Below are 13,985 nucleotides of genomic sequence, written 5' to 3'. Positions count from 1 at the left end.
TGATAAGTTTTTTTTTTTTTTTTATAAACTCTATTCGAATAAGCCGTATCAAAATAACCCTCCAAATTCTCATTGGATTTGAAGTCTGTCATACCCATACAGACAGTTAACGCAAACAAATTTGCAATTAATAGTAAATGGATTTTGTATAATCACGCAATATTAAAAAAAAAAATTAAATTAAAATACCAACATGGTATCATATCACATCGTTCATATCATCAACCATTGAATTACTAACATATCTAAAAATTAATTTTCTCTCTTATCTATTTTAAATTAATTACGATTAATAATTACCTGGCATGCATTTATTAGTTTGCCGTATTAATTGACCTCCAAAGAAAGCGAACTTAAATTAGTTTCCGAAGGGGCTAAAATTAATTAATTATATATAAAGAAAGATAACCACAAGTGGAAAAAACAAACAAAATATATAGAGACAGGGAGAGCAACTGGCTAACTAATCAGAAGAATGAGTGGCAATAGCTTTCTTTACGTAGTTGGAAAGACGGGTTTATAGCAATTTAACAATTTCCACCTCAAGGTTTAAGAAAAGTACAATACACCCAAAAGTTTTGGAACAATAATACATGCACCCAAAAATTAATTACTTTACTCTATAAAAAATTAAAGACTATAGCACCATTTGTCCAATTATATATTCTTTTCTGTTTTAATTTCTTTAGTTTTAATTTTTATTTTAACTATATACATAGTAATATTTATAGGCTAATTTTATATAATAAATATATAAATAAATGAATTATTATTTAATTCTATACAATAATCTAAAAATAAAATAAGGTCCTAAATTTAATTAAATTACATACTTAAAAGATGATTAAAATAAAATGGGAGAGGGAAGTACTGTATAATAAATTAATAATATAAAGGATTCAAAAGTCTTTTCAAAACAAAGTTTCAGGTTCTTTTTTTTTTTTTTTTTATATCTTTAATTTTTATATAGTCAAAGTGAAAATTGAAAAAATAAAAAATGAAAATAATATATAGTTAGAAAAAGGGTATCGTAGTCTTTTAATGATAAAGTAATCAATTTTTGGGTGCATTTGCTACTTTTCAAAATCCATGTGTGAGTTGGGTTTTCCTTAAACCTTGAGGGGGAAATTGTTTTAAACCCTAAGAAAGAAAGAGAGAAGAAGAGAGTTAGGTAGCTCAAAAGCTTTTATGAAGAAATAAGTGCTTTTGGTTGAAGTTGAAGTTATATATTTGAACGTGAGATAGAGCATGCTTTTGCTTCTCCCATAAAAGCTACCCTACTTACCTCTCACCCATTAGCTCTACCTACCACCAGTGCCCCTTCTTCATATTTATTTTTCTTTCCACACTCTTTCTCTCAACTTCAATTTTTTGAAGCTTCAATATGATCTCCATAGCTAATTCTCTTGAGCAAGTTCAAAAACCTGAGCTTTCTCCTTCTACCAATTCTAATAATAATGAGAAAACTCATGTTTTCAAGTCTAAACTTCCTGATATTCCCATCAATAATCATCTCCCTCTCCACACTTATTGCTTCGAAAACCTCTCCACTTTCGCCGATAACCCTTGTTTGATCGCCGGTTCCACTGGCAAATCTTACTCGTTTGCTGAAACTCACCTTATTTGTCGAAGAACTGCTGCCGGTTTAGCTGGTTTAGGCATAAAAAAGGGCGATGTCATCATGATTCTTCTCCAAAACTGTGCCGAATTCGTCTTCTCGTTCATGGGAGCTTCTATGATCGGCGCTGTCACCACCACGGCGAACCCCTTCTACACTTCTCCTGAAATCTTTAAGCAATTCAAGGGTTCTCAAGCTAAAATCATCATCACACAATCGCAATACGTCGACAAGCTTCGAGACTCGAACGAAAAGTTTCCGGAAATAGGCGAAGATTTTACAGTGATCACAGTGGATGACCCGCCGGAAAATTGCCTACATTTCAGTGCATTATCGGAGGCGAATGAGAACCAAATCCCTCAAGTTTCAATCGACCCCGATGATGCTGTAGCTTTACCATTTTCTTCCGGCACAACAGGACTCCCCAAAGGAGTCATTTTAACGCACAAGAGTTTGATCACAAGCGTCGCGCAACAAGTGGACGGCGAGAACCCAAATTTATTCTTGAAAGGCGACGATGTGGTGCTCTGTGTGCTGCCATTGTTCCATATTTATTCGTTAAACAGTGTCCTTTTGTGTTCGCTGAGAGCCGGCTCCGCAGTTTTGTTGATGCAGAAGTTTGAGATAAGAGCACTGTTGGAGTTGATACAAAAGCACAAGGTGTCGGTGGCGGCGGTGGTGCCGCCACTGGTGCTGGCACTGGCGAAGAATCCGATGGTGGCGGAGTTCGACCTAAGCTCAATAAGGGTGGTGCTTTCGGGGGCGGCACCGCTAGGAAAGGAGCTGGAAGGGGCGCTCCGGAGTAGAGTTCCGCAAGCAATTTTGGGACAGGTTAGTGTTTGTTTTGGCACTTTTAACTGAAGTTCATGCAATAAGCGAGTGATGAAACGGAAAAAACAGTTTCTGAGGGTACTCTGTTATTTTTGTAAAGTTAGAGGTCATTTTAGTCATTAGACATTAAAATTTGTCTATAATGAAATAACAAATAAAAAAGCTTTTATTAATAATTTTATAAGATTAATTAGTCTATTTTTTGAGAGGTAAAATAAATTGTATAATTATTTGAAGAAATATCAACAATTAATTAATATTATTGAATAATTTAAGCCAGATTTTTATTAACTAATCATAAGAATGTACCTGTATTTAGATTTGAGAGGAGGTTAACCATACTTAAATTACTAATTATATAGTTCTATAAAGTTTACTGGTAGGTGTGACATGTGAGCTTTCTCACCATGGTGGTTGGGTCAACCCAATTATTTTCCTCTAAAATAATTTAATACAGTTTTATAAAAATAATATGTGACAATATTATTGATTGGATAACGTTATAGAATGGTAATATTTATTGAATTCAAATACTGTTAAATAGTAAATAAAATTTTAAGTTTTTATTCGAATAATTGATTTTAATAGTATAGGTTATAGACAAAAATGAAATTGAAGAAATTAAAGAGCGGCGGTCATGGTGATCAACCAACTAATTTATTAGAGTTTCATTAGTTGGAAGAAACTGAGAGAAACTAATTTTGCGGCCACTTAATTATGAGAGGATATATAATGAATGGCTGCAATTTCAGTTGTTCATGAATTTCATTTGACTTTCACCATCTACGGAAATAAATGAAGGAGACGGACCCTTTTTTTTTTAAAAAAAAAAAAAAAATTGCTTTATCACTGGGTCTTCTATGGATGATAAGAGCAAAAGAATATTCCGTGAGCTCTTGAGTTTGAGTTTGAAAAAAAAAAATTGGTTTATCACTAGGTCTTCTATGAATGATAAGAGTAAAAGAATATTCTGTGAGCTCTTGAGTTTGAGTTTGAATCCCCCTAAGCACTAATAAACAGTAATGGATTCAAAAATTTCTGTTAAGGTAAGCTAAAATAAAGACTAATTATACATTAATATTTTTGTTAGGGTGGGCCAAAATCCAAAAATTATACATATTAATATTTAAAAAAAAAAAATTAAGAATGGGTCACGGCTCACCAAAACTAGGTTGGATCCGTCCCTGTTAATAAAGGTAGTCATTAGGTCTCCTACCTATACTTTTACAGTCCTAAAAGATTAGTTGAGGTGTTAACCCGATCCAAAAAAAAAAAAAAAAAAAAGAGACACCTGTTATTTATTTTTTTATTCCTGCTTTCCACATATATATCACATTTTAGAATTTCTTTTTTTTTTTTTTTGGTTATTTATGTAAAATTTTTGCTTCACATTATTCAATCAGGAATTATCTCAAATTTATTATTATTATTATTATTTATAAATGTCAAAAATATTATTTTTTAAATGGTTTTATTGAAATAGGTTCATATAGAGGACTAAAATTGGGTAGGCGTTAGGGAATGCCCCGACCTGCATAAATTAAATCCTAATATAGTACCAACTTAATTATGTTACTAGTTTTATTTTAATAATCGGTGTTTTTTTTATATTTCAAATTGATAATTAAATTATAAATTATTGTACGTCGGATTAAATCATAAATTGTCGTCCACTATTTTTGTTTCAATCCAAAAATAAAGACCGACTGGATAACATTTTTGGGTGATTGGAAATAGGGGTATGGAATGACGGAGGCGGGACCAGTGTTATCAATGTGCCTTGCGTTTGCAAAACAGCCGTTCCCAACCAAATCAGGGTCGTGTGGGACTGTGGTTAGAAATGCAGATCTCAAGGTTATTGACCCTGACTCTGGTTCCCCTCTTCCCCGCAATCAACCCGGCGAAATTTGCATCCGAGGTTCTCAAATTATGCAAGGTAACGATATACGTACACCCTGTTATTACTTTTTTATTTTGATAATCAAAATATTCGGGTTAACTTGCACACATCTCAATTAATTTTTGAGGTTTATTGAACATCTTACAAGTCCAAAAGATCAGGTAAATCACAATATTATTATAATAGGTAGTCTCAAAGTTTAAACTCAAGAACTCAAGAAAGAGAGCAAACTTTTTTTACTGTCAGGCTAATCTCTTAGGGTTGATACACCCTGTTATTTATTTTGGAGTGATGCTATGGGTACTAATGGATGGGTATTAATTTGTGTACTAACTAAAGCATAGTATCCGTACTATATGTATAGTACCCGTACTATGCTTTAGTTAGTACACAGATTAGTACCCATCCATTAGTACCCAAAATATTATTCTTTATTTTGTTACAATACCATAAAAACTGTTATTTTGTGATTAAATAATTGTGATATATGTTAATTGATATTATGTAATAAAACATAGGCCCGAGTTAGGCCTTTTTATTTTTATTTTCGAAGGTTCGAGCCCATCCATATCCATGGGCCTAGAATTCCAAGCAAGGATAAATTTATCATAAAATAAACCTAAATGTTTAGTAGCCCCTTTTACCTTTTTTGTTTTTAATTTTCACCCCAAAAGAACTAAAGTCAGAACCCTATTTACAGGGACAACTTTTTTTCTTAATTATATGGAGATAGTATAGATTTTTTATTTTTTTAACGCTATATTCGCATTAATTTATCTTTAAGAAAATATAGGATATTTGAATGATCCTGAGGCCACGGCTACAACTATAGACATTGAGGGTTGGCTTCACACCGGAGATATAGGTTTCGTTGACGATGACGATGAAATTTTCATTGTTGATAGAGTGAAAGAAATTATCAAATTCAAAGGCTTCCAGGTTTGTTTCTTAGACCTTATTAATAATTCTTTTACTGCCATTTTCTTTTTTATGTTAAGATTATTAATTATATAAGTACAAGTTTTTATTTCTCTCATAAACTTTGTCAAACCTGTTATTGCAGGTGCCCCCAGCTGAGCTTGAGGCTCTTCTTATAAATCATTCATGTATTGCAGATGCGGCTGTTGTACCGTAAGTATAAATCATAATTTGATTTGTGATTCAAAACTAATTGTTATAAATATATTTTTAGTATGAAAACCGTTTTTGAAAATATTTCAATAAAAAAAAAAATATGTATAATTGGAGCATTGTGAACAGGCAAAAAGATGAAGTAGCAGGAGAAGTTCCAGTGGCATTTGTGGTTAGAACAAAAGGCCTTGAACTCTCTGAAGAAGCAGTAAAAGAATACGTAGCAAATCAGGTATAAATTATATATATATATTTTTATGAAATTCAATTGTTTCAACTATTTTTCTCATCTTGATATTGAATATTCAAATGAAGTTAATTTTAGTGTTTGACACTGACGCATACTGATCGAGAAAGGAAAACACAAGAATGTGTTTTCTAAATTCAGCAAACTATAAAAACAAGTTTTGTAATTTTTAGAAATGAAAAGTAAAAAAAAAAATTCACTTTTAAAAAAGGATTAAAAAAACACTTTTCAATTTTTTAGGTCAAACATTTACATGAAAATTAATTTAATTTTTATTTATTGAAAAAAAAAAAAAAAAACAAAGGCTTAGGTTTGGCAATGAGATGAGAGGTAAGCTTCATCGTCGAGCAAGAATAGTAGACACATATAATTTCCCCCTTTTTAAAAATCTATCAAATGCATTTTTATATCTAGAAAATACGAAATCGAGTTTTCTTTTCGATTTTTCCAGCCGATTTTTGGAAAAAAAATAATATGGAAAAGGCAGTAGATTAGCAATTGCAGTAGAATTAAAAGCTGATAACAAAAATATGTGTGTGACAAATTACAGGTAGTGTTTTACAAGAGATTGCACAAGGTGTACTTTGTTCATGCAATTCCAAAGTCTCCTTCTGGAAAGATTTTGAGAAAAGATCTAAGAGCCAAGTTGGCCACTCCACCTTCTTCTTTGCCCTAGTTTCATTTTCTTTTCATATTATATTATTCACAATCTTCTTCTTTTTAATCTTTTGTTCTTGGTTTTTATTTTCCCTTTGTTTTCTCGTCATGTAATTTTATTAATAGTTGCCAAAATTTCTTGTAATAATGTGAACTCTATTAAGTTCTATTATTCTTTGAATTGCTTTTATTGTTAGAATCACGTCGTTTATTTTGTAATCGTTATTCTTTGAGTACGTCTGAATCTTGTGAAAGAGAATGACCTTCTAGCTTTTAAGGTGGATGGTTTCTTTATATTGTTTCTGGGAATCTAATTACATCTCAGCAATAACGGGCATATGTTCGTTGAGCTCTGTTTCATGTTTTTATCTTTTTTATTAACCTTTGATCTCGAACATATATTTTACTCAGGTAAAGATCTGTTTTCTGTTTTTATCTTTTCATTAGCATTTGAACTCAATCTTATAATTTTTTGAAGTACAGATGAGATCAGAAAATGATCCTTTTCATTTTGAGGGGCCTTTTATAGAGAGTAAACGACTTTTTCCCACCGAAGGTTTACCTTAGTGACCCTTTTGCACCTACAAAGTTTCAAAATATCACATTTCCATCCAACATTTTATATTCTGTTAATACCTAAAATACACTTTACTTTCATAGTCGGTTTTCAGTGAGTTACCAAGAGATAGGGAAATATGGTTTTTTTTTAAGTGGGGCCTGGTGAATCGAATGGTGATGACTGATTGAATATTTGCCATCAAAATCAACCAGAAATTAACAAAGAATAGGAAACTCTAGCTTTATAGTGGTTGGCAATCGGTGAGAAATCATGTGTCAAAGTGAGAGGGGTATTGTAGAGAGGAGACCGAAGGCTTAAATAATGGTGACAGATAGAATTTTTAGTGTTAAAATCGGCTTTGAGTGGTAACGGAATATAAATTTTAGGTGAGAAAATTGTATTTCGAAACTTTTGGATGGGAAAGTGTCATTAAAGCAAACCTTTGGTGGGAAAAAGTTGTTTACTCTTTTATAGAAGCATTACTTGCCACTATTTTTTTGTTTTTTTTGATTTTTTTTTTGGGTCTTGTCAATTATTAAGGTCCGATGGGCATCAAAACCAACAGTCAAAGGTTTATTATTATTTTTTTTTATAATCAAATAAGCATGCTAACACTGGTTTATTTTATTTTAATTTTCCTCTCCATCTCAAACACCCTTCATCTCTCTTCGAATGAACACAACAATCAAAGAAGCCATAAACAAAGAAAACCAACTCTCTTGTTGGTGGCAGTGACAGCTTGAGCTTCTGCTTTGGAGATTTGCTAATTTTGTGATTGTGATTTTAGGTTTATATGTTCTTCATTTTTAATTTTAATTTATTTTGGCTTTAAATTTGACATTTTCTTGACACCATTTGTCTTTCTTTTTTTTGGGGTTTAGTCTCCGGACGATTTGTGGACAATCTACTTTCGTTGGGTTTTGATGTTGATGTTGGTTGCCGCTGCAATTTTGGTGCTCTGTGCTATGATTTCATAGGTTTATGGAGAGCATTGTTAGTATTGATACTTAATAGTAGCGTAATATTGTTCTTTTACCTTTGGGTTTGTTATAACCTACTTTGTCTTACGTCCATTCGTGTATGTAAAAAGCTATATCATGGAATGAATGAGAAGAACACGCACGATTATTACACAAAACTTTTCCTCTCTCAAATTTTTTCTATCCTTCTTCCTAATCTTTTGGAGACTAGCCATCTCAAATTGTGCTCTGCTTTTGGGTGTGACTCTGACATTAGTATCAGAGCATGGCGGAAGGGACCCATTTTTCACAACTCTTAGATACTGTATCCAAACACGAAAAAGCACGAGACACCAAGCATCAACCACTGAAGGATATTCACGAAATGTGGCAGTCTCTTACCGCAGGATCTCATAGGAATGTGGAAATTGGCTACGGGGAAGGATCTGCACATGTTAACAATGAGGCCCATTTGAATCCCAATCAACCATGGTCTCGGATTAAGCTAGACTTCCCCAGATTTTTAGGCAATAATCCAGCAGGCTGGATATATAAGGCAGAGCAGTATTTCTGGCTTTACGAAACGCCGATGCAACAGAGGATCTTGATGGCCTCCTATCACATGGAGGATGACGCTCTACTTTGGTTCCAGGATGCTGAGGAGGCAGGGCCGGGTTTTCACGAGTTGGGACGCATTTATTCGAGCGCTTCAGGTGCACTTTGGGGAAGCAGCGTATGACGATCCCATGGAACTCTTAACCCGCCTTAAACAAACAGCCACAGTTGCACACTTTAAGACACAATTTGAGGCCATATCTAATAGGGTGTGGGGGTTATCGGAGGGGCATCGCTTGAGCTATTTTCTCAGTGGACTTTGTGATGACATAAGAGTGCATGCCAGTATGTTCAATCCTGTTATGCTTAACCAAGCTTTTGGGCTAGCTCATGAACAATTGCACGAATCGATATTACACTATAGTGTGCAAAAACATGGGTCGATCCCACATATATTTGTAAGCACCCAATTAATCCTAACATACTATTCCTTAATTAAACAAAAATAAATAAATAAATAAACAAAATTTTAAACAAAAGAAATTAAACTAATTACTAAAGAAGCAAAATAAATTCTTAACCAACTGAATTAAATAACACAAATAGAAATTAACTGAAAACCAATGCAAGAAAAACCTACGTATCTGATTTCACGATAACAATCTGATTCTCTGCTAATAACTAATTTATTGCTGTCTCAATCTAATTCATAGGGTTCAATCTTCTATCATTATGATATTATTGTTTGATGGTCGGGTTTAACCAAGTATTCTTAACTATTAAACTCACTAGGATGTTTAGTAAAGCCTAACAATCAAGAACCCATTAAGAACAAAAAGTACTCAAAATATCAACCAAATTGTATCTAGCCTGTGTTTGCCTCAACACAATCCAATCATTCAAAAGAGCTATTCAAGGTTTGCATATGATATTACCTTACCTTGTCTCAAACAATCAATTGTTTTGTATTTCAAAGTTAGCATATGATGTTTATCATACTTATTTCATACAAAACATCAAGGTCGAATTTAGTGCAATGAATGAAACTAGAAGTATATTGAATCAATAGAACAATAAAATTAATCAAAGCATAAAAGCTTCATGTTAGGTTACATCGGATCCTAGAAAAGTATTTAGTTACACATGATCATAAAGAAATCAAACCTCAAACCCTTCAAAAACATGAAGTAAAAGGGAAAAGATGAAACCCTAGGTAGATCTCTTATTCTTGCCTCCAATTCCCTCCAAGTTGAAGTCTCTAGGGTTGTGGGAAAGTAAGAGAAAAAATCCCAAACAAAATAGGAGAATAAAATTCAGTTTTAGGCGAAATAGAATAGGAGAATCCTAATAAAATTAGGATTCCTTCACACGAGCTGCACAAAGGTATCCAAAATAGAACATGATAGCTTCTGAATCTGGAAAAGTTGTGAACATATTAATTGTAGGCCTTAAAATAATATTTCCATCTCTTCAAGAATCATTCAAATCCGAGGTCTACATCTCACGTTCTTGTAGAAACACTTAAACATGTTCCAAAACTCACGTCTGCTTGTTTGGCATAACTTTCGGATCAATTTTTAACAATGTTCCAGGTTGAACTGGATCACAATCAAACATAAAATTGTATCTCCATCTCTTAGATTTACAGTGCCACCAGAATCAGGTCAATCAGAGTTGTGTAGCTCAAGTTATGCCCATTTTAGTGCAACATGTTTTGGCAGAAAAACTCTCAAGCATAAAATTCGTGAAGTGCGCCCCGACCTGATTTAAGGCACTGCGACATGAAGTTTCTATCCATTTTGCAACTTTTTTATGCTACGGTGTGGGAATAGTTCTACTGCGCCGCATAAATAGTTCTATTGCGGTGAACAATTTTCAAAAATCCATAACTCCTTCGTTTGAGCTCTGATTCTCAAACTGTTTGTTCTTACATTATTTTGATTCTTTCCTCTTCAATGTTTCAGCACCTAAATACCTGAAAATTCATAATACATACCCATGATTCTAGAAAACAAAAGAGATACATAAATTAAGTAAAATTAACCAATTAAACCTAATTCCCTCATAAAATACCCTTAAATCACTAAGTATAAGTGCGCTTCCAAGCACTCATCACTAGCCAAGATGCAAGAGGAGGTTGTTGGGGTATTCAGGAGGCAGGGTATGCGTTGGGCTGAGAAAGAGGGTCCTTCCATCTTGGGTGCTCCATGATGAATGGTGAAATGGTATTTATATTCCATGATTCTATGGGTAGATTGTATGAAATTCAATGAATTTAAGTATTATTTTTACGCAAATTTCTTTATATATTTCTATTTTCAAGAATCACGGGTATGTGTATGAGTTTTAGGTTTTTAGGTAGAAAATAGATGATTTTATGCTCGGACAATGGTTGGAGGCCTTGGACATGCTAAGGAAGAGAAAACAAATCATTAAGAAGAAGAAAAATGTGAAACAACTGCATGGCGCCGCGGTAGAATTTTTCTGCGCCGAAAGAGGCAGAAAGATTGTGTCGCGATGTGGAGAATTCGATGTCGCAGCACGAAAGAATTTTAAGATTTGTGGGAGAAGTAGGTGCTATGGTGCTAGAAAATCATGTCGTGGCGTGGATTGAGAAGAAAAGGAAATTCTCACCTTTTCCAACTTCGATTTGAACTTATATTTTCCCAAAAACACCCCTAGCATGGGAAAAGAATAAATAAGACATTATAATTTATTTTAGGGGGATTCTCTTTGACCTAAATGGAGAGACAATTTATAGCAAGAAAGGGAAGGAGATTCTTCCTAGGATTTTGGATTATTCATGCTTTTGGGGGAATTGAGGTTTGCTTTCTTTATGTCAATGTGTAACTAAATTCTTCTCTAGGGATCCAATGTAGCCTAATTGGAAGGCTTTGTGTTAAACATATGTTATTTTTATCAATTTAATGGAAATCTTGATTCATTCATGTTATTAATTTAATCTTTAATTTTTACTATTGTGTGACGACATTTAGTGTTAATTATTAGGTTGTATGTGTTGAGATTAGACATATATTATGTTTTTGTCTTGAAGAACTCATGTGAATGAATGATTAGTATTCTATGCGTACGCCTGACAGAGTATTAGTAGGTTCATGATTTCTTGAATAATTAGTGTTTGTGCATACGCCCTAATAGATGTGCCTTTATTCTTGATTTCAAATATTCTTGTGTTTAATGGGTTTTTAATTCATAGGCTAGACTATATGCCCTAGCCAGTCTTGTGTTAAAGATACTAGTTTAATCCCAAAAGCCTTACGTTAATACCTTGATTTAGTGAGTGCGAACCCCAGAGAGTGAATTGATAAACAATAGATAGATGGTTGACATAAAGCTGGTTAGTTATGGTGAAATTCGAGCCCTAGGTTTTGGTCAATTGGGTATTAGATAATTTTATAGTTGTTTAAAATTAGTTTTAATTAGTTGTTATTTTTCAAGTGATTTTTCTTAATTCTTTATTATTAATTCTAGTTATTAGTTTTAATTGAAGCATAGTTATTAGGATTAGTAAATTGCTTACAAATCTCTATAGGATCGACCCTTGCTGTTGCACACTAGACTATTCACTTGCAAGTTATAAAAATTGTTCATCAAGTTTTTGGCGCCACTGCCGGGGATTTGTTTTATGTAATTTAGTTTTCTTGATAACATGTGCTTTAATTATTGTTATTTTTTTTATTTAATTTAATTTTTATTATTTTTATTTGGTTTTTTTTTTTTTTTTTTATTTGCTTTGGTGTATTAGTGTTTGAATGCAAGGTCATTGCTCATTGGGAAACGAATAAGTTACTTATGTGGATAGAGTAGATTTGATCAGTAGAAAGAGGAAAGAATAAGAGATTCCTAAAAAGTCATCATATTCAAGTTCCTCAGATTCAGGCTCAAAACTAGAGATAATGGCTGAATTACCTCATCCTATGAAGGAATATGCGTGTCCTACTATAGGAACGTCACCATCTTGCATAGTTCTAAATGATGCAGCAAGGAATTATGAGCTAAGGCACATTCACTTTCAGATATTACCTTCATTCCATGGCATTGCCACAAAGAACCCTTTAACGTTTATTCAGGATATTTATTTTAGTGTTCAAACTTTTCCTTTACAGAGTTTAATAGAAGACCAATTGCGGATGCGTTGTTTTCCTTGCACATTAAAGGATGCAGCTAAAAGATGGTTCATGACTTTGACCCCAGCTTCACTTACCACGTGGAATGTAGTTTATAACAAATTCATAGGTAAATTTTATTCTCATGCTAAGACTGCCGAACTACGAGGTAAGAATGCCACTTTTACTCAGATAAAGGGTGAGTCGTTCCATGAGGCTTGGGAGCATTTTAAATTACTATTGGTTCAATGTTCACATCATAGATATCCTTTAGAATTGCTTAATCAATTTTTCTATGATAGACTGACACAGGCTTGCCAAGCTATAGTTGACAATGTTGTAGCTAGTGCTATGAAAGAAAAGACTACACAAGAGACGTACAAGTTATATGAGATGCTTGGAGCAAACTCACATTAGAAAAGTGTTAGAGGAAGATCTAAAGGAATTTATGAAGTGAACAATAATACTGAGCTAATAATGCAGATTTCAGAGCTGACTAAGCAAATGAAGACTATGTGCAATATGTTGATGGGACACGGACAAGGACAAAGTAACTCTTCAGAGGTATGTGCTATTTGCGGTAATAATGGGCATACAACTAATATTTGTCCTTCTAGTGAGAGTTTTCTAAAGTATGTAGAGCAAGCAACTGAAAAAGTAGTGGAGCCTCCAAACGTGGGTATGGTTCTGATTCTTTAATGGGTCTTGTCTATTTTATAGCATATGAACATCGTCATACTCATATTTGTGTTTTGGGGCTTAATAGTGTTTAATCGGTAAATTTTTGTTTTCCTCTGTTTTGTTTTTTGATCGATTAAAACACTAACAAAAGGAGTATGGGAGAGTGTAACAACTCACCCCTCTGTATATATCCCAACATAATTGTGTGTTTGAAAGAAGGAATAAGACCTTACTTGATATATTAGGTCCATGATGAGTTTTAGTGATCTAATCGCATCATTCTGGGGTTATGCCCTATAGATTGCGACTCACATACTTAATTGTGTGCCATCAAAGTCTGTAGATAAGACTACATATGAACTATGGAGTGGGCGAAAGCCTAACTTGTCTTATCTAAAGATTTGGGGTTGCGAAAGTTATGTCAAGAAATTGACATCGAATAAGCTGGGCCCAAAATCTAATAAATGTATAGTTGTAGGGTATCTTAAGGAGACAAAATGATATTATTTCTGTCACCCAGAAGAGTACAAAATTTTGGTCGCTCGTACTGGTGTCTTCTTAGAGAATGAATTTCTTCTAAGAGGTACTAGTAGGAGAAAAGTGAAACTCGATGAAGTTCTAAAACTACATGATACATTAGATGAAAGATGGAATGATGTGCCACAAGAAGTGGTTAAATATCATGAAAAGGTTACTCTAAAATTTGTGGATCAAAGTGAA

General features: G+C 33.4%; 1 protein-coding gene across 1 annotated transcript; it reads left to right on the top strand.

The window, feature by feature from the left end:
* Window positions 1-1,291: 1,291 nt before the first annotated feature.
* Window positions 1,292-6,678, top strand: LOC116106366 (4-coumarate--CoA ligase 2). Its single transcript, XM_031392722.1, has 6 exons — window positions 1,292-2,449; window positions 4,187-4,385; window positions 5,143-5,288; window positions 5,413-5,480; window positions 5,610-5,712; window positions 6,278-6,678. The coding sequence occupies exons 1-6, from the start codon at window positions 1,385-1,387 to the stop codon at window positions 6,401-6,403; spliced, it is 1,707 nt and encodes a 568-aa protein (XP_031248582.1). The 5' UTR covers window positions 1,292-1,384; the 3' UTR covers window positions 6,404-6,678.
* Window positions 6,679-13,985: the final 7,307 nt, after the last annotated feature.

The sequence above is a fragment of the Pistacia vera genome, unplaced genomic scaffold, assembly GCF_008641045.1.
Source record: "Pistacia vera cultivar Batoury unplaced genomic scaffold, PisVer_v2 Contig512, whole genome shotgun sequence".
Lineage (NCBI taxonomy): Eukaryota > Viridiplantae > Streptophyta > Magnoliopsida > Sapindales > Anacardiaceae > Pistacia > Pistacia vera.
The sequence above is the reverse complement of the archived record's forward strand: the minus strand, read 5'-3'. Positions and strand labels throughout refer to the sequence as shown.